We start from the raw sequence: 21,218 nt of genomic DNA, 5'->3' as shown, positions 1-21,218 counted from the left end.
GTAATTTGAACATTCTTTGGCATGTGTTTGGCATTAATGTCAGAATGACATTAGATCATTAGAAACTCAAGTACAACGTGGACACAAGACAGCAAGCCCCCCTAGAAATGTCCCCTCATAGCTGAAACTGTAACTTCTATTTCCGGGTTCTCCTGTTTCCAGGAGCAGCCCACACCTGCTCTGTATTCCTGGATGCCGCATCATCAAACCCCTCCCTCCTTGCCTCGGCGGAAGGCAGACAATAACTAAACCTCCACAGTAATCAGCCGTCCTCCACACCTTCACCCGTGGATCAGAACATCTGGTCAAATGTTCCACTGTTCAAAGATTCTTTGAAAAATTCAGCACCTGTGACACTCACAACTCTATACAGCTTAGGACTGAACACTCAACAAAAAGCCAAAAATCATCAGCTACCAGGAGGCTTCTGCTCCTTCACAACCTGGGCTTCCTGTCAGAAGAGCCACCACACACTCATCACTCAACTCACATGGACGCAGGATGACGAACGCTCTGCCAAAGTACAAACCTGCACTTTCTCTGACAGTTCACACACCGCATGGAGAGTAAACCTACACGGTTCTCCGACAGTTCACACAGCCCGTGGAGAATGTACCTACCCTTTCTGTGACAGTTCACTTACCCCCTGGAGATTAAACGCCCATCCAGAGAAGCCCTTTGTGCAGAAGCCTGAGCAAAGAAGGGTACACAAGGCGGTGCCCAGCGCCATGCGCTCCTCAACGTGGGGGGAGTGGGAAACCAGGCCAACAGGCACCCTGCCGACCAGCTTACCCGAAGGGACAGGAAGCCTGAGCACGCAGCTGGGGACTGAGAAGAGCCTGGAACGGAGTGAGGTGAAGGGTTTCTACACTGGCCATGGCTTCAAGGCAAGAATCATGGGAAGCGAATAATCCTGTCATCCAGATAGAGAAGCTCAGAGCAACAAGGAAATAAAAACCATCTGCTGACACCCAGGTTTCCTGGGCTAGGAAAAACAGATTAGAACACAGGAAGGGGGAGGTTCCGATTGTAAATGTGAGACTGAAGAATCCAGAACTGAAAGGAAACCGCAAAGCTGACAATGCCCTTCTTTCACGGGCACTCACTCAGTCATGCACTGCATGCAGGGGCAGCTGTTTTGCTAGGGAAGATGTGGTGCTAAAGGTAAGAAATTTAGTGACCAAACTGCAATCAGAGGACACGGGGCAGCTGAGGAACCAGGGGGCAAAGACCATGTCATCTTACGAGAACCAAACCTGTCACATTTAGATGCTGTTCTTCTGTTTGGCAAAGGTGGAGTACAGCACTTTTAATAAAGATAGCCATAAAAACCTATCACCTTCTCTGCAAGAAAGGAACCTGGTATGTGCACCCCAAAAGGACACGAAAGCAGACAAAATATGCTCCAAATTGGGGTCTGGGGAACAGAGTGCTGGGCCCAGCTATGGTTGCAGCCACCCCAACACCAGAAGCCTCGCTGACAACCGTGCCGGCGCCCCCGGGACTCTGAATGATCAGAGGAAGTATTAATACCTACATTACCAGATGTTACAGGGGTGCTCACAGTGAGCTCAGGGTGCTTCTCTACGTGCCTTATCTACCCAATCCCTGCCAGTGGCAGGCGTGGCGGAGATAACACTGCAACACTAAGGCTTTAAGGAAACCAGCAGCCTGAAGACATCTACTCACAGATTCAGTTTCGCTGACCAGAAACTGGTGGAACTTTTCCAGCTGTGGAGACTTTCTCAAGATTTTTCGACTTAAATTTGTGTGCCAGGCAAGTTCTTCGGGATACCTGACCGAAAGGAAAGTAAAACATGCATGGGTTACACATATTAAAGCGGGCTCTTCACAGAGCCTTCATTACACAGCTCACGGGCCAAGTGAGACGCCCGGCCGCGTTCTGGCCACTCACACCCCAGCCCCGCCCTCCAGGGACGAGCAGCAGGACACAGAGCTTGCCGAGACTGGGCCCCGGCCCAGACCGCCCGCGGCTCTGATGGACACAGTGCAGGACATGACTGAGGAGCTGTGCCGATGAACGGCCGAGAGCAGAGGCAGCAGGGAGGCCTCGATGCCCCCACTCTCCACTGCAGTAGCTTAAGGGCACAGAGCCCAAGAGAGGGCGGAAGATGACAAACTACAGAGCGGGTCACAGAGAATGAAAATAATGCCGTAGGGCAGCTCTTAGAATGTCCGACATTTGATTACAATACTTGTTTTTACTGTATTTTTCACTATTTCTCAAACCAAGCAGTCCAATAATATTGTGAAATGTTCTATATACCCCCAAACCTTGGAAATCATAAACGTATTAATCTGACGTCCCAGGCTGATGTTTATACAGATCAAAGAACAAAGCATCTCCTGCCGTCTCTGTAAACATACTGGGACGGTGTATAAATGATGCCATCACAGATGAGGAAGGGTGTGGCTTCTTCATCGTCCTGTGTGCCTGTCCACCCACTGAACTCCAGCAGCACGGGTCAGTACATGGACAGGACACGTGGGGCCATGCTCAGCGTCACATGGCACTCGGCGACAAACCTTACTACACCTAGTGTTAAGTCTGAGGTATAATGATGAGCTCAATTTAACAACGATGAGCTCAATTTAACAATGCGGACTCACAACGTTTCCATGGGTCAAACTGCAGCTAAGGTGACAGCCGTGAAAATAGAACGGAATGTTTGAAAAACACGTTTGCTTTGAAAATCTGACTATCTGACAGAGACAACCTGAGGCTTAAGATCTGAAGAAACTGCTCAACTTCATTTTATTATGAGCTATATCTGATAAGTGCTGCTGCTACTGCTGCTAAGTCGTTTCAGTCGTGTCCGACTCTGTGCGACCCCACAGACAGCAGCCCACCAGGCTCCGCCGTCCCTGGGATTCTCCAGGCAAGAATACTGGAGTGGGTTGCCATTTCCTTCTCCAGTGCATGAAAGGGAAAAGTAAAAGTGAAGTTGCTCAGTCGTGTCCGACTCTTAGCGACCCCATGGACTGTAGCCTACCAGGCTCCTCCGTCCATGGGATTTTCCAGGCAAGAGTACTGGAGTGGGGTGCTATTGCCTTCTCCAGCTTTCCAGCAAATTATGATGATTAACTAGCTGAACCTGTTCATAGCCACCCTCAAAATGTCCTGGAACTGTTTCTGTTTCTTATGCTTGCTTCCCTCTTCAATACTTAACCTGTTTCAAAAATACAAAACCAAAATGCAATCATACTTATTAGGCAATTTTAAAAAGCGTTTAGCTTTAAATACTCCCTGTGGCCTCACTAGACGTGAATGGCAGGGATTCATTTGGGTTGGCTCCAGCTGTAGAACTGAACAGAACCTGCCACCCTCGGCAACCTTTTTGTGCATTTATGGGCTTGCGCTCAATCATGTCCAACTCTGTGGCCTCATGGACTGCAGCCCGCCAGGCTCCTTTGTCCACAGGATTTCCCAGGCAAGAATACTGGCCTTTGGTGATAGCCAAACATCTGCTTTCATAAGATTCCTGGCAAACAGAATTGTCTGTGATCAATGCCAGCAGACATGCCAGTAACTGCCTTATCAAACCACCAAACATCACTAATTTGAACACTGCCTGCCGTTACTTATTGTACAAGGCTGAATTTTCATTTTCTAATAGACAGCAGACTCTAGGTATAACTTGAGGGAGTATTTCTTTATGTGCTTTATTGGTTAAGTTTCTAGTAGTTAAAAATGTAAATTTACTATTACAAGAATAAAATTTGACTGTAAGTTATAATTATGAAAGCTTTTCATCTTATGAGGAAATTACTTAACTTTCAAACAGTTAAATACAAAGACAGACTGAGTTAAAAAGAAAAGTCTCTCTCTATATATAACATCTATGATAAATCATCATCAACTCAATTAAAAAGAACATAAACAGAATTACAATAAGGTGCATTCGTAACAACTGATTGTCAAAACAAGGCCTTCTAAAAAATGCTTTAATCCCTCAGTTCCTAGTCTATGAAAGGTAAGAAAAAAAATGAAATCTGCCCAAGCTGTAAGTCCTATACATAACATTCCTTCTAGAAAACCTGATCCCCCAAAATACTTCCCCTATATTACACCTTGCTATGTCTCAAAAGGTTAAAAGAACATGAAGATCTACTTCTGCAATTTCCACAATATAAAGAACCACCAGAAAGTATTTTATGTTTCTGCTTTATTGACTGATTTATGGGTATCCCACACCCGACCAGTGAATTTGATTTAATGTTTATAGAATAAAACCGTCTCACAGTTGTCACTGATAATGAAAAAAGGGTGAGTATTAGGAACTCATATCTTACAACATGTGGCTCAGACCCTTCAGCTGTATTCAGAAAACCGGATCAAACAGTACCATGAAGAGAAGCCCTGGCTGTTAGTGGGGTGACTCCTTGTATTCTTCACCCACAGAATACCTGCAGGGCCTTTCCAAGAGGTCTGGAACTGACTGGTCTTGCCCCCAGAAAGTTCAACAATCAAGAGTGAAAAGTAGCCATTAAACATTCAATGGGCCAATTAAACCAAAGGCCAACTGTAGTCTGCAGAGAACAATAAAAATAGGGAGACTAATTCTGTATGGGTTGGGACTGTGGAAGAAAACTCCACCAGGACGGCCCAGAGAGACACCCTTTCCCCAGGGGGCCGGCTCTCCAGCTCCTCTTTCTGCCCAGAGGCAGAGAACAGGCAGAGGTGACCACATCTGAAAAGCCGCACTTCTGGACACAGGGTGGAAGGAATGTTTCCAGGTGACTGTGTTCGGTAGCAAAAGCAGGGAAATTATGCATAGAAATGTGCAAAGACAACCTTAAATCTGCTTTTGAAAACATCAGACGACCCCAACTTCAAGCACCAGGGCCATCCATCAAACCTCCAAACCATGGCGCAGGCAAAGAGCTCGGCGTACACCCCAGTGACTCTGAGAGGGGGACCCGCTCTTCACATGATGGCCACCACACTCGGCGACGCTGCAGATACAGCAGGGGAGAGACATCTTCCTCATCTGGTGGCCTCAGCACCTGGTATCCGAGTCCTTTTCCTGTTCTCTAACATTTAAGCTTCTAAACTCTAATTAAAACTGTTCAACAAAAAAAGCATCATGGAATTTTTTGGTGTAATACTGCAGGCTTATTCCTGTACCCCAGAAACATGCTCTATAATGGTGACATTTGGTTTTGATCTGATTTAAGCCTCTGGCCACTCAGCACTCATTCCGCCGTGGATGCTGTACACATCTGTGATATGGACACTCAACATCCAAAAGGCCAACAAAAGAATGAAAAGCAAGCAAATGCACAGAACATGAACAATGAGAACCTCATTTTGGCTTGTGATGAACAAAGGTTAGCCAAAAAGAAAAGACACATCAAACACTTAAACAGTCAAAACTTCAAAAGCTGTCGGGAAACGCTGGTTAAACTCATCTTTTCAAGCAGAAAGTGAAGAGCAACTAGAGCGCGTTGATGAGGGTGAAAGGAGAATGAAAAAACAGCTGGCTTAACATTCAAAAAACAAAGATCATGACATCCAGTCCCATCACTCTGCAGCAAACAGAAGGGGAAAACGTGGAAACAGTAACAGATTTTATTTTCCTGGGCTCCAAAATCAGTGCAGGCAGTGACTGCAACCATGAAATTCAAAGACGCTTGCTACTTGGAAGGAAAGCTATGACAAACCTAGACAGTGTATTAAAAAGCAGAGACATCACTTTGCCAACAAAGGTCCATCTAGTCAAAGCTATGGTTTATCCAGTAGTCAGTATGGATCTGAGAGCTGGACCATAAAGAAGGCTGGGGTCCAAAGAACCAATGCTTTCAAATAGCATCACTAACTCAATGGACAAGAATCTGAGCAAATTCTGGGAGATTGCAAAGAACAGGGAAGCCTGGTGTGACGTAGTTCATGGGGTCACAAAGAGTCAGATGCGACTGAACAAACAAACTGCCAGACAATGCTGGTTAAATTCACCATTTTATAGTAATCATTTAAAATGTGTTGCTGTCCTTTTGTGAGAATTCTCAGTACCTTGAAGTTGATAATCTGCAATGTGTAACTGTTAACAACTTCATGAGTTCCATAGCCCAGGCCATGAGACTCTTCAGAGTCCCTTGGACTGCAAGCAGATCCAACCAGTCCATCCTAAAAGAAATCAGTCCTGAATGTTCATTGGAAGGACTGATGTTGAAGCTGAAACTCCAATTCTTTGGCCACCTGATGCAAAGAATGGACTCACTGGAAAAGACCTTGATGCTGGGAAAGATTAAAGGCAGGAGGAGAAGGGGACGACAGAGGATGAGATGGTTGGATGGCATCACTGACTCAATGGACATGAGTTTGAGTAAACTCCAGGAGCTGGTGAAGGACAGGGAAGCCTGGTGTGCTGCCGTCCATGGGGTCGCAGAGAGTCGGACATGACTGAGCGACTGAACTGAGCTGAACTGAACTGATGGCCCCAGCCTTGGCACCACCATGGTTTGTGCCTGACTACTCTGGGCCATTCACAAGACAGACGGGACCACTTTCACACGCCTGAACTGTATCAAGACACACAAATGAGCCACGAGACACTGACAGGACAGCGAGAATAAAAGGAGGGTGAGCGTGCGCCCTGGAGACAGAGACAGACAGGACAGCTGACACAGCCCCTGCTGAGCCTTTGCTGGGCGAGGGGCTATGACGTGATTTATATTCACGGGAATCCCACTCATCTTGTGTGACTTTGGGTGATGTCGAGGAGTTCAAAATGGAGTCACAGTGGCCAATGTGAACCTTCACGAGGACTGTTCGGAAACATCCGCTGTTTGGTAACATCTCAGAAAGACATCGTGGGAACAGAAGGGGCGACTGATGAGGAGGTCTCAGATTATCACTGTTAAGACACCCACTGGCGGACGCTTTAAAACACTGAGACGGGGGCTTGAAGGTTCACTGTCAAAGGACCTGATGCTGCAAGATGAAGGAACTGTTTCAGACAGACGGACACCACTGGAGGCGCTGTCAGAGTAGACGGGGACTTCCAGCTCACACTTGTCCCAAGGCCCAGCTGCAGGCAGGGGACCAACACTCATGCCGAGACGCCTCCTCCATCACCCCTTTTCCTTTCCTTCTCTGCCTGACTAACTTCTGTTGTGTAGTGTGTTCATATGCAATAAACCAAGCAATCAGCAAAATGAAATACTGGCTACACTCCATATGTCTCCCACCCTCTGACTCTTATCTGTCTTATGCTGAGCCCTGCAACAATACATTAAGTCTGCAACAGTTCTGACATGAGAACAAGGGGTTTAAGTAGAAATGGTGGAAATGGTAACATCAAGGAAGAAAAGAAGCTGGACTTACTTGGAAAAATTAATGTAAATCAAGACTTCAATACACAGCACTGCAAATCACAAAGGAAAACTTGTACACAGGTGTGAAGTAACAGCAAAAAAAGCACGGGGAATAATAATAGGAAAATGTCTCAAAAGTATCTTTAGGTTCTTTCATGCCAACATCAAATGTGTTACCAAGAAATAAATTCAAGTGACAAAGATTAAAATCCCAGAGAAATATTCAACAGGATGAAGCTTTGTTATACCTACCAACTCAGGGGCTGTGGAACTTCAACTTTCTGCCCATCCACCTCCAGGTCCTCCAGTTCCTTGAAATATTTGTTCTTTAAGCAATGGAGAATCTCTTTTGCGTGGCTATCAAAAAAATTTTTTTAAAGTTTCAAATCAATCTGGAAAGCTAATTTAATAATCTCCTTATAAACCTTGTGTTTTGTAACAAAAGCCATCCTTGTGTGCAATGAAGACATTCTTTAATTACTACCATTTTACTGTATTCTTTCAAAGCTTAAACAATCCTTGTCCTTTAATCTCTAAAAGGTGAAAAACTAAATACAATACTACTGCACTCCTTCTCTCCTGAACATTCCTCGAGTTCCATTTTCACTTGCAGGTCATCTTCAAAAGGTACAACTGCAACCATATCCTTAAACTTACACACTAAAGGTTCATTAAGGAAGAAACAACTTGATTAAATGACATCCCTAAGCTTGTTTCGAAGAAGACCAGGGAAACAGGATATGGACACAACAGTGCTAAAGGCCATTTTGCCCAGCAGAGGCACATTAAAGGACCAATACAACCCATACAAGGGACTTTCCCTGGCGGTCCAGTAGTTAAGACTCTTTTTTCCAACGCAGGAAGTGCAGGTTTGATCCCTGGTCTGGGAACTAAAATCCCACATGCCATGGGCTGAGGCCAAAATATTTGTAATAAACATTTTAATAAGTTAAATAACCCACAGTAAACTTTAGACATCAAAGTGAAAATCCACCACATGTAACAGACTCCCCACCCCAAAACTGCACGTAAAAAGGTATGAAGCACAGCTGCACCTGCAGGGAACGCTTGAAACTTGCCTTTAATTTTCACCCATCATTCCAGTGTCCCCTCCCCCACTTACTCCCTACTTCCACGGATAAATAACCCTGCTCAACAGTTGATGGGGAAGAGCTGAGCACTGCCTCCTGTCTCCTTGCTTGACTATCCTGAAGTAAAGCGTTTTCGCTTTCTGCAAGACTGCTGCCTTGTTATTTGGTCTTTCCATTGTGCACCCAGCAATAAGCCCACGTGGTCAGTTACACGATTAAAAAAAAAAAAATTTAAGAGCGAGAACACCATAAGCTTCACTTAAAACTCACTAATGTCACAGGTTCTCATGTGTTCCAAAGGGTGGGGCATCGTCAACGGGCCCCCAAGAGTCAACTGCTTCTCAGCTTGCACGCTCCTTTCTGATTCTGACCTCCCAACTTGCCAGGTCCTCCTCCCCGTACTCCGTTGGGACACCCGTGCTCCCTCCTCTCAAGGCCTCCAGGCCGTAGCATCCACACAGCTGACGTGTGCTTCTTGGGAGAAACATATCTGCGTTTTAAACCCGCGGCATTCTAAACCCCAACTTTCCAAGAAATGTGAAAGGCGCGACTCCCTTACCTCTTGTAACCGGTAATCCTTAAAGTGGCCGGAAGAGGCTCCCTGAGCGCCCCCATGAACTGGTCCCACTCGCCCTCGGGCACGATCTTGAGCTCCTGGTAGTAGTGCTCGAACAGCTTGTTCTCCTTGACGATCTCGGGGTAGCCGCCTTCCCAGCCCTGAGGCGTGAGAGAAACTTGGCACCCGGGGCCGCGAACCCGCTCCTCTCCGCTCCGCGGGCCTCGGAGCCCCGGCCCGCCCTCTCCCGGCTCCTACCGCCCCATTGCGCTTTCCGCCGTCCTCCGCGCTCCCGGGCCGCTGCTGCTGCTGCTGCTGCTGCTGGAGCCGCCGGCCCCGCGACCGCCGCCCCATGGCCCACGCGGCCGCGCACGCCGCCCGCACAGCGCGACCCGCCACCGTCGGCCGCTACCACTTCCGGGCTGCAGCTCGAGGACCCCGCAGGTCCGCGCATGCGCCTCCCCGGGACCTACAGGAGCGCAAGGGTTTCCGCGCCGGCTCAGGCAGCGATGCGGGCAGCCCGAGATCGCGCGTGCGCACCGCGGCGACGACGCTCGGGGAGGGCCCGGAGTGGGCGGGGCCTTGTGGGCGGGGCTCTGGTCGTTTGGGCGTGGCGAGCGGGCGCCCCGCCCCGTCCCCGGCGCGCACCCAGGACTAGGGAGACCCGTGGCGCATGGCTCTGGGGCCGCCCGCACGGGGCGGGTCCGGGCCCAGGGCTTTGACAGCGGGCGCCAACCTCAGGTAACCGCGCCTCCCGCCCCTCACCCAACCCCGCCCGCAGCCGCCGCCACCCTATATGTGGCCCGACGCAGTCGCTGGGCCATGGAGCACGCCTGCCGGCCCCCACCATGGAGCTGGCCGAGCGGTTCCTGCTGGACGCGCTCGCCTACCTGGAGTGCGCCCTGGGCGTCGTGTGCTACGTGTTGCTGAAGCTGGTGGGCTCGCCCTACGGGCGCTACGCGTCGCCCGGCTCTGCCTTCGGGCTCCCGGCGCGGGCCGCCTGGGCCGTGCAGGAGCTGCCCTCACTGGCCCTGCCGCTTCTCGCGTGCGCGGGCGCGGGCGCGCCAGCCGAGCGCCTCAACCGCTGGCCCAACTGCATCCTCCTGGCCATGTTCCTCGTCCACTATGCGCAACGGTAAGAGCGGGCAGCCCCGCGCTTCCCCCAGCCGCCCCCTTCTCCCCGCCGCCCCTGGTGCACCGCCCTCGTGCCACCCCAGGCCGGCTCACTGCACCTGTGCACCAGGGCCTGGCGCCCTCTCCTTGCGCCCCTGCTCTCTCTCCCCCAGCGCCCTCTTCCTACTTTTCTGGTTCCATCGTGGACTCTTTGTTGAGGGTGGAGGTTTGTTTCCCCCAATCAGGTGATCCCTTGCACCTTGGGGGTCTGGTTTCCTACAACTACTGAATGGGTCCCGTTTAGGGACTTTCTCCTCTACAATATAGGCAAGTGCCCCCAGCACTGTGGAGGTAGCCTTCCAAGAAATAACCGGTAAACACACCTAAGGCCTTTAAGCTGACTTCCAGATGTTTGGTTTCTGTGAAGGACGCTCAGTGGCTATGTCTGTAGCTTCAGGTCTGTAATAAGTTGGGCCTCTCTCCAGGTCTTAGGCTTTGGCTTCTGCACAGCTGAAGGCCTTCCCTGGTGGCTCATCTAGTAAAGAATCTGCCTGCATTGCAGGAGACCTGGGTTCGATTCTTGGATGGGGAAGACCCCCTGTAGAAGGGAATGGCAACCCAGTCCAGTATTCTTTCCTGGAGAATCCACATGGACAGAGGAGCCTGGCGGGCTACAGTCCATAGGGTTGCAAAGGGTCGGACACAACTGAGTGACTAACACTTTCACACTTTTGCATAGCTAAACCAAATGGCTGCTCAAAAGCTTAAAATCAAAATTTGAAAATTTGTATTCAGACTTTGAAAGGCTGTCCAGTTAAAAAGGGTGTTCTCTGCACGTGAGGGACCTGAGCTCAGCTGCTTTGGGAACGTGGGCAGGTTACTTGACGTCTCTACTTGTGGGTCCCACCTTAGGACACCCATTTCACAGAGCAGTAGAAGACGTCAGTGAGGGTATCTCTGAGCCTCTCTTGAGCCTCTGGGCAGCTGCATCCCAGTCTGCTTTTAAGTTTTAAGCAGACACTGTAAATGGGCAGTCAATGTTCCACAAAGTCTGTCTGAGTGCTCTGTACCTGGCAGTCCTAGAGAATTCCAGTAAGCATATTCGTTAACAGACTCATCAGCATGTTCCCAGTCACATCCGACTCTTTGCAACCCCATGGACTGTAGCCCGCCAGGCTCCTCTGTCCATGAAATTTTCCAGGCAAGAATACTGGAGTGGGTAGCCGTTCCCATCTCCAGGGGATCTTCCCGACCCAGGAACTGAACCCAGGTCTCCTGCATTGCAGACAGGTTCTTTACCATCTGAGCCACCAGGGAAGCCCAAGTTTTCCGTAAGTCCATACCAAAACAGGGAGCCGATGACTCGCAGCACCTGAATCTGGCCAGTAATTTCATTCATGAAGATAGGAAACCTCTACAGCAAGGCTGCCGCCCACAGTTGTTCATGTTACTGTAAACGTAGCCCATGTGATTTGGGGACATTTAAGTTTTCCAAACTTTCCAACTTGAGCAAATTCCAGGAGGTGGTGAAGGACAGGGATGCCTGGTGTTCGGCAGTCCATGGGTTGCAAAAAGTCAGACTCGACTGAGCAACTAAACTCCGACAAGTTTTCCAAATAGAAGAGATAAACATCTTCCATTCTACCCAAGCAGCTAATTTATTCAACGGTCATTTGACCTAAGTCAGTGAGCACTGTCGACTAAAAAAAGATGTACAACTTGAGAGTTGCGAGTTAAGTTTTATTTGGGGCAAAATGAGGACTGCAACCTGGGAGGCAGCATCCCAGATAGCTCTGAGACACTGCTCCAAAGTAGCAGTGGAGGAAAGTCAATATATGAGGTTTTGGTGCAGGGCAAGTTCAAAGCCATGAAGCACTCATTTTACAAAAGGTTTTTGTTAGTCATGAGGATCTGATGTCACCATGAAGAGATTTAGTGCTTTCTCTAGATATGAGGAGATGCAAAGATTGAGATCATAAAATCTGTTCCTAAAAACATCCAACTATCTAAAGACCTGTCCCGCCAGATTCTCTGGAGCACAGAGTGCCTCACTCCACCCTGAACCCAGGGGTTATTGAAGGTCAATAGCTATGGCAGCGTGGGGTTCAATTTCCCTGCAGGCAGTTGGCAGTGTAAGTGCCAATTTGTAGTTGACACAACCCCCTTGTGGTCATAAATCTGGCCATACTCCGGGGGGCATTTCATGACCATTTTGTCCCGCCTTGCTGGGAAGGCTCGTTTGCAGTTCTGAAGAAGGTTTCTGCTGATAAGCCACTCAGTGTGCTATTACTGGACTAGGTCTTAATAGTCAAAGATTTCTGGACACCTGTCTTCTAGTTATGCTCCAGGAAAGTATTTCCTCTCGTCGCATGAAAATACCTACAGTTACACTATTAAAATCATTGATCGTATATCAAGCTATACATTTGATCAACTGCTTCAAGTCTAGTCATTATTTTCATTGGAGGCTCAGTCATACACTTGGTAATACAAGAAATAATAATCTTGTGAAACAAGCAAAATACAAATGATGTAATTAATAACATTAGTGGAATTAAAAGTAAATATTTTAGCCATGAGCCTCTCACAGCAAACCAGTTTTTTTTTTAAAAGATCGTCAAGACTAGAGAATGGGTCACTTAAAGCAGAAATCTGATTTTTCATATGGTTCATCAAATGTATTATATTAGAGAATTCATCAGGTATAGAAACACAGCATTCAGTTTGAATTATGGCGCAAGTGCCTCCCTGAAATGCTGTGAGGATGTCAAGGGCCATGCGGTTGTGTAGCACTGCCTTTTTCATCATAGAGATCTCAGAATTCAATAGGCAAATAGCCCAATTATTATCATTTAAAGCTTATGAAAGTTGTTAAGACTTAGATATGGCCAATTACATCCTCTAACCCCATTGAAGGGGTTGTGCACACACACACACACACAAAAGCTGCTAAATGGTCATACCAGTAGAATACAGATCCTTGACCCACTGGGATCATACCAGTGGTAGATTGGTTGGGGTTACCTCTAATTTGTTAACATGTATGACCTTGAATTCATAGGAATCCCGGGCTACACCTTCGTATTGATCCCTGTAGATGTGATGGCCATAAATTAGTGCCACAAATCCACTGAGTTCCATACCAATCTCTCTAAGGGTAATAATAGACATAGTTTGTAAAGCACCTAGTCTTCTCTCATAATTACCAGGTTGATCATTTTTAGTATGATTTAACCCTTCCCAACATAGAGGAGCTTTTAAACTAAAATGACCATAGCTAATTGGCCAGGTGAGAGGATCCCATCTAGTGATATCATGAATAGGTAAAACAGGACTGAACATTCATCTAAAATAAATTTCCTAGGGGGTATCTAATCAGAGCCCTAGAGAGCAGAAATCCACCAAGGTAACCCAGAAGTACTAGACACAGGTAATTGGCCACAAGCCATTGGATTGAGTTTTAAACTAGCATAGACTCATGTCCATGATAGAAAGCATTTGATTGATAGGCGTAGGGCCAAGGAATCAAGAAAGCGTTATAAATGATCACACAAGTCAGATGAGCCTCTTGGGCACGCCGTCTCCTGATGTCCTCCTCTTCTCGTCCCAGTGGAGTGTAGTTTACTCCGTGTGAGCATTGTTCTAAGGTGAGCTTGAGGTCAGCAGGCATCTCTATAGACCAGTCCAGCTTAGGGGCCTTTGGAAGTGGGAGTTAACCCAAGAGTCACTTTCCCTTCGGTTTCACTGGGCATGAGCTAGTTAAGAGTACCTGATAGAAAGGTCCTTCCTTCCAGGTTGGAGAGAGTTCCTTAAATCACATCTTCTTCCAGTCTTGGTTGCATGTCACTGTGAGGCATCTGATCTTCATCCAAAGACAGATTATTGAGATAAGCTTCAAAAACAACCCTAGAGTGTCCTTTAATAATTCAATTAAATTTTGCATTAATATACCCTAACAGCAAAGAACTATCCGGAAAGTGAGTGTTAGTAGATACAGACCTCCATTAACAAGCCAGGGTTTAATATTCATTGGAACATCTCTTTCTCCCTAAAACTCACTGTCATTTTTACCAAATATAACCAAATTAAGACCTGTTTGTAATATAGGTCTGGTCTCAATAAACTTGGCCTGATGACTTATATAACCATAATTGATCATAGACTTTTTTGCTTTGCTGAGACTTTCAGACTGAACTTTTAAAATAAAACCTTTCAGGGCTAGGAAAGTCATGCCAAAGTCTTATCACAGATTTTGCCTAACAGATCTAAGTAAATTCCTCCCTTCTCAAGGGCTCTAAAATGCCTGAGATTTCCATACCTGTTATGGAGATAACCTTCCTAACTTATCTGATAAAGTGAAGTGAGTGAAAGTCGCTCAGTTAAAGTGTCTGACTCTTTGCGACCCCGTGGACTACGCCGTCCATGCAATTCTCCAGGCCAGAATACTGGAGTGGGTGGCCTTTCCCTACTCCAGGGGATCTTCCCAACCCAGGGAATGAACCCGGGTCTCCTGCATTGTGGGCGGATTCTTTACCAGCTGAGCCACAGGGGAAACCCTTATCTAATAAAGTTACCGGAAACTAAGAGCTTCCAGTGCCTGGAGGGTTCAGATAGAAAAGATAAATGTTTCAATTTGTTTATAAAATATAATTTTACCAAATTACTGTCATAATTACTTCAGAAGAAGGTTTTTCTTTTTTTTCTTACAACTGAAAAACACAGATTCAAATCAGTAATTTTTCAGATAAAAAACCGTAAGCATACTCACCATTCAGTCCTTTTGTTAACCTTTGTGAAGTCATCAGGTTTTCCGCTAGAATCCTTACCCAGTTCCGAAACTGGTATTTATCCAAAAGTCCTTTCTATAAATCTTCCTGAAGAGGAAGCATTTTTGCAAAAGTTGGTTAGTGCTATGACAGTATTGAGATAGTAACTAAAATTATTTCTGATAACATTACACCCAAACATATCAGAATTTTACGAACTCCACACAGTTTCCAGGACATCTATATTAGTGACATGTACCGTACAATATAACCCGAGACTTCCTCACTTGACGATACTCCCCCATGTAATTCTGTATACAAAATGAACCTAATTACTGTAATATCTCTCTTTGGGCTGTTTCAGTGGCCCTCTGAAGCATCCCAAGGTTAGCTAGAAATCTTCTTCATTAGAATGATTTAGGAAGCTTTGTCAACAAATATCAAAAAGGTTTAGAGCACTCAGTCAAATGTGGTTATAGTTCATTGTGAAACAATACTACTCACTTAGCCAAAGTAACAATCAGGGATTTCAAGATCATTTAAGAGATAAAGAAACTAAAATTTAAATCTATTATCATAGGCAGTTCAACATCTGAAGAAAAGGTTTCCTCTAAACAGAGAGAAAAGCTAAATTCAAGTTTTTGCACCAGCTTACTTTAAAAGGTAAACTTAAAATTAACTTTATTTTAAACTTAGTCCTAACCATGTACAAGACTCTCTTCTCATGGCTCCCTTGTCACAAACCTTATCGCTTCTGTGCCCATCACTGTGTTCTTCCTCAAAAGCCACCTGTAAGTTCCTTCCTTCTCCCTTCACAAAGTGCAATTCCATTCCTCATACCTTCCTTCACTTCCTACTTCCCTTAAGCAACTAAGAACTGACTTTTATATTAACATTTTATAGATCGGTGAGCATAGATACCACTAATAATTTCTAAAACCTTTGCTTTCTTAGAGAGAACATTTTAGGACGGCACTAAACATCATTCATTTTTAATCCCAAATAACTTTAGTCTCTCTGTAAAAGGAGATTAGTGTTCAGTAGTAAATGTTTTAAAATCTTATTTTATTTGGAAAATGACTTAGCTATTCAATACACTTCCAACACTTAGTTAAGTACAACCCTTAGAAGTTCAAGTTACCCCAGTCTGCAGAGACTGTTTTAGACAGACATTCCTAAAACATAATTATTCTTACTAGAGTCTATCTAAAGGCTCATATCTCATTTACATTTTTTATAAGTTTTTTCACTTGTAATTTCCTTGCTGACAAAATTGTAACAGATATAATAATATCTACCTTATATTAAACCTAGGTACAATGAAAATATTCTGCTTAATGTTGATTACTCTTAGACATGTCTACATTATTTAGATCAAGAAACAAACATTAATATCAGGTATTTAATACTGAATATTTCCCAGTTCACATGAACCTGAAATTCATTTAGGTTAATTTCTCTTGTATTTTGCTCACTTTTTTTTTTAAGGCAAATTAGATTAAAGCTCATTTACACACTGATCTCAGCAATCAGCAATATTATCCAAAAAACAAAGGCACACTGAGACATACGTTTATCCAAATAGACACAGGAGATCCTATAGATTTGTATTCCAAACTTAGTTATGAATCAGATATCACAATACAAAACACACTAATTGTAAAAATGGTTGGAATAAGATCTTAAAAAGCTTTGTTCTCCCTTTTTTCCTTTTGGTTTCAGGAATTAGAGATGGTATAGATAAGTGATCCAGAGAGCTCAGGTCTAAAGGTATAGGAGGAGTTATTTCCTCAGGGCAAGAATTCTTAAAGAGATAACTTTTTTCTTCAAGCTTTCTCTGGAGTCTAAAGAATGTTGTGAACACATTGTCAAAAATTGTATTTTTCTGTGATCATAGTTTTATAGCCAAAATTTAGACCAGATATGCTCAGCTTGGCCCTGATAATAAGGGCAGATTGGTCCCAGCAGGGATCGTCCCTCTGGGGAAGTAGGGGTCTCTGTTTGATCAGCCCCAGGCTGTTGATTACGGGAGGAAGTGGACCAGAGCAGGAGGGCAGAACGGACTGAGAGCTTGTCCCAAAGCGTCCAGCCAATCTGGAGACGTCAGTCACCCCTCCTTTGCCAGGGCTCTGCCGGCCAGCCCAGATTAAGTAAGAAGGGAGGCTGAGTGAATCCCAACCTGAGTCAGACTGGTGGCGGCAGAAACACAAACCACAGGACTTGGGACACATGCTTGGAAGATGCAAGCCTGAGTGGGCAGCAACTTCCAGAACTTCGTGGCCGTCTGCCGAGGCGCTGGGCTGGGTAGTGGGCTGACCCAGCAGCAGGGCAGGGCCCTGCCCTAGGGGAGCATTAGCATCTTGAAGAACCAGAGCCAGGTGGAGGGGCTTCCCGTGGTCTGTGGGAAGGGGTGTCTGCCTGCGTGTCTTTATAATCTTCTTTTAGCACACCTTGTCTGAGGATCCACTGACTCCCTGCTCATTGATCGGCTTGCAGACGGAGGCAAGACGTTCTCTGAAGACGTCGGTGAGGATGAGGGAAACTTGTACTTTTGCTAAGTACAAGGGTGACCTTTGTGGAGGGGAGCCGGGGAAGGGAGGGCAGGCCTGCCTAGGATGGGGGCAGGGGACAGCTGTCAGACAGGGCACACCAAGGCCCTGACCTCCAGGGATGGACAAGGATGTATGTAGGCATTTTTTTTTTTTTTAATCCATGGCAAACCACGTCGTTGTGCCGGTGGCCCCTGCATGGGGTCAGCGCGGAGGTCAGCTGTTGATCTCAGACGTCTGAGTCCAGAGGACACTGTCCACACCTTGTCACACCGCCCTGGGTTTTGTTTGTGTGCAGAGTGCGACCTTTCACCTGCTCACCCCAGGCATGTGCGGGCTGGAAGTGAGAAACTGTCTGTTATCAGGTCTGCTCAGAGCCTCTCCGCGCTGCGGTCCTGGGGTGGCGCCCTCAACCCCGTTCTGCTTTCTGTCGAGCCAAGCAGGGACTCAGTGTGATCTGAACCCAGGGCGCCTGTGTCGCTGATTCCCACTGGGCAGTCAGTGAGCGAGTCACCGCATCATTTCTTTATCAGCTCCTCTGTGTAAGGTAGTCACAAACCCAAGTCCCACTGGAGCGCAGAACTGTTTATTTACCCCTGGGGCCCCCAGTTACTGCCTTTACCCTGAGGCCACAGAGGAAGGGGGCCAAACACGCCCCACCCCACCCCCAAGTCCCAGAATGCGGACTCTCAAACGCCCACCCCAAGGCATGTGCTCAGCCAGGTCTGTGACCCTGTGGGATCTTGGTTCTGTTGTCTTCCCTCATGGTAGCACCTCAAAGCACCTCACCGGCTTGAGGTTCAGCTTCCCTCCTGCTGGAATCCATTAATGACCTGGGGAGAGCCTCGGTCAGCCTCTCTTTTAAATGTGTCATAAGGGACTTCCAGCGGTTCCCTGGTGGCTCAGATGGTTAAGAATCCACCTGCAACGCAGGAGACCTGGGTTCAATCCCTGGGTCGGGAAGATCCGCTAGAGAAGGCAATGGCAACCCACTCCAGTGTTCTGGCCTGGGAAATACCATGGATAGGGGAGCCTGCTGAGCCACAGTCCACGGGGTCGGAAAGAGTCGGACACGACTGAGCAGCTAACACTCAACACACAAGGGGTTTCCCAGATGGCGCTAGTGGTAAAGAACTCGTCTGCCAACGTAGGAGACAAGGGTTTGATCACTGGGTCCAGAAGATCCCTTGGAGAAGGAAATGACAACCAGGTCTAGGATTCTTGCCTGGATAATCCCATGAACTTCCCTGATAGCTCAGTTGGTAAAGAATCTGCCTGCAACATGGGAGACCTGGGTTCGATTCCTGGGTTGGGAAGAACCCCTGGAGAAGGGATAGGCTACCCACTCCAGTATTCTTGGGCTTCCCTTGTGGCTCAGCTTCCACTGTATAACAGTAAGGGATATGAATTAGGTCATACCTGAATGGTCTAGTGGTTTTCCCTACTTTCTTCAATTTAAGTCTGAATTTGGCAATAAGGAGTTCATGATCTGAGCCACAGTCAGCTCCTGGTCTTGTTTTTGCTGACTGTGTAGAGCTTCTCCATCTTTGGCTGCAAAGAATATAGTCAGTCTGATTTCAGTATTGACCATCTGGTGATGTCCATGTGTAGAGTCTTCTCTTGTGTTGTTGGAAGAGGGTGTTTGCTATGACCAGTGTATTCTCTTGGCAAAACTCTATTAGCCTTAGCCCTGCTTCCTTCTGTACTCCAAGGCCAAATTTGCCAGTTACTCCAGGTATTTGTTGACTTCCTTCTTTTGCATTCCAGTCCCCTATAATGAAAAGGACATTTTTTTAGGTCTTGGTTCTAGAAGGTCTTGTAGGTCTTCACAACCATTCAACTTCAATTTCTTCAGCATTCCTGGTCGGGGCATAGACTTGGATGACTCTGACATTGAATGGTTTGCTTTGGAAACAAACAGAGATCATTCTGTCGTTTTTTTGAGATTGCATCCAAGTACTGCATTTCCGACTCTTTTGTTGACTATGAGGGCTACTCCATTTCTTCTAAGGGATTCTTGCTGACAGTAGTAGATATAAGGGTCATCTGAGTTAAATTCACCCATTTCAGTCCATTTTAGTTCACTGATTCCTAAAATGTCAACATTCACTCTTGCCATCTCCTGTTTAACCAGTTCCAGTTTGCCTGGATTCATGAACCCAACATTCCAGGTTCCTATGTAATGTTGCTCTTCACAGCATAGGATTTTACTTCCATCACCAGTCACATCCACAACTGGGTGTTGTTTTTCGCTTTGGCCCTGTCTCTTCCTTCTTTCTGGAGTTTTTTCTCCACTGATTTCCAGTAGCATGTTGGGCACCTACCGACCTGGGGAGTTCATCTTTCAGTGTCCTACCTCTTTAGCTTTTCATACTGTTCATGGTTTGCCAGTCCCTTCTCCAGTGGACCACGTTTGGTCAGAACTCTCCACCATGACCCGTCCATCTTGGTGGCCCCACACAGCATGGCTTAGTTTCACTGAGTTAGACAAGGATGTGGTCCATGTGATCAGATTGGTTAGTTTTCTGTGATTGTGGTTTTCAGCCTGTCTGCCCACTGTTGGAGAAGGATAAGAGGCTTATGGAAGCTTCCTGATGGGAGAGACTGACTGAGGGGGAAACTGGTTCTAATTCTGATGGACGGGGCTGCCCTCAGTAAATCTTTAATCCAATTTTCTGTTGATGGGAGGGGCTGTGTTCCCTCCCTGTTCTTTGACCTGAAGCCAAACTATGGTGGAGGAAATGAAGATAATGGTCAGTCAGTTCCCTTCCCTCACTCAGTCGTGTCCAACTCCTTGTGACCCTATGAATCACAGCACGCCAAGCCTCCGTGTCCATCACCAACTCCCAGAGTTTACCCAAACTCATGTCCACGAGTCAGTGATGCCATCCAGCCATCTGTCGTCCCCTTCTCCTGCCCTCAATCTTTCCCAGCATCAGGGTCTTTTCCAGTGAGTCAACTCTTCACATGAGGTGGCCAAAGTATTGGAGTTTCAGCTTCAACATCAGTCCTTCCAATGAACACCCAGGACTGATGTCCCTTAGGGTGGACTGGTTGGATCTCCTTGCAGTCCAAGGCACTCTCAAGAGTCTTCTCCAACACCACAGTTCAAAAGCATCAATTCTTCTGCACTCAGCTTTCTTCACAGTCCAACTCTCACATCCATACATGACCACTGGAAAAACCATAGCCTTGACTAGACAGACCTTTGTTGGCAAAGTAGTCTCTCTGCTTTTTAATATGCTATCTAGATTGGCCATAACTTTCCTTCCAAGGAGTAAGCGTCTTTTAATTTCATGGCTGCAGTCACCATCTGCAGTGATTTTGGAGCCCAAAAAAATAAAGTCAGCCACTGTTTCCACTGTTTCCCCATCTATTTGCCATGAAGTGATGGGACTGGATTCCATGATCTTAGTTTTCTGAATGTTGAGCTTTAAGCCAACTTTTTCACTCTCCTCTTTCACCTTCATCAAGAGGCTCTTTAGTTCTTCTTCACTTTCTGCCATAAGGGTGGTGTCATCCGCATATCTGAGGTTATTGATATTTCTCCCGGCAATCTTGATTCCAGCTTGTGTTTCTTCCAGCCCAGCGTTTCTCATGATGTACTCTGCATATAAGTTAAATAAGCAGGGTGACAATATACAGCCTTGACGTACTCCTTTTCCTATTTGGAACCAGTCTGTTGTTCCATGTCCAGTTCTAACTGTTGCTTCCTGATCTGCATACAGGTTTCTCAAGAGGCAGGTCAGGTGGTCTGGTATTCCCATCTCTTTAAGAATTTTCCAGGGTTTGTTGTGATCCACAC

At 46.6% G+C, this 21,218-nt stretch overlaps 2 protein-coding genes across 10 annotated transcripts in view; one reads left to right on the top strand and one right to left on the bottom strand.

Moving 5' to 3' along the window:
* The window catches only part of NSUN2 (NOP2/Sun RNA methyltransferase 2), a 32,237-nt gene extending 22,826 nt beyond the window's left edge, over window positions 1-9,411 (bottom strand). For 3 of the 6 annotated variants that reach the window (XM_081520969.1, XM_081520970.1, XM_081520973.1), the window contains exons 1-4: window positions 9,244-9,411; window positions 8,989-9,146; window positions 7,591-7,695; window positions 1,690-1,795 (exon numbers count right to left, since the gene is read on the bottom strand). In XM_081520969.1, coding sequence (XP_081377095.1) covers window positions 1,690-1,795; window positions 7,591-7,695; window positions 8,989-9,146; window positions 9,244-9,339 — 465 coding nt within the window. In that variant the 5' untranslated portion in view covers window positions 9,340-9,411. Of the gene's footprint in view, window positions 1-1,689; window positions 2,844-6,425; window positions 6,956-7,590; window positions 7,696-8,988; window positions 9,147-9,243 lie in introns of those variants that run through there. The other 3 variants (XM_081520971.1, XM_081520972.1, XM_081520974.1) reach the window with 2 other exon arrangements.
* Window positions 9,412-9,641: 230 nt separating this feature from the next.
* SRD5A1 (steroid 5 alpha-reductase 1) overlaps window positions 9,642-21,218 on the top strand; it is a 55,038-nt gene continuing 43,461 nt past the window's right edge. For 3 of the 4 annotated variants that reach the window (XM_081520977.1, XM_081520978.1, XM_081520975.1), the window contains exon 1: window positions 9,642-10,120. In XM_081520977.1, coding sequence (XP_081377103.1) covers window positions 9,834-10,120 — 287 coding nt within the window. In that variant the 5' untranslated portion in view covers window positions 9,642-9,833. The remainder of the gene's footprint in view (window positions 10,121-21,218) is intronic. The other variant, XM_081520979.1, reaches the window with a different exon arrangement.

The sequence above is a fragment of the Giraffa tippelskirchi genome, chromosome 8 (genome assembly GCF_054371585.1).
Source record: "Giraffa tippelskirchi isolate mGirTip1 chromosome 8, T2T-mGirTip1v1.2.pri, whole genome shotgun sequence".
Taxonomy (NCBI): domain Eukaryota; kingdom Metazoa; phylum Chordata; class Mammalia; order Artiodactyla; family Giraffidae; genus Giraffa; species Giraffa tippelskirchi.
The sequence above is the reverse complement of the archived record's forward strand: the minus strand, read 5'-3'. Positions and strand labels throughout refer to the sequence as shown.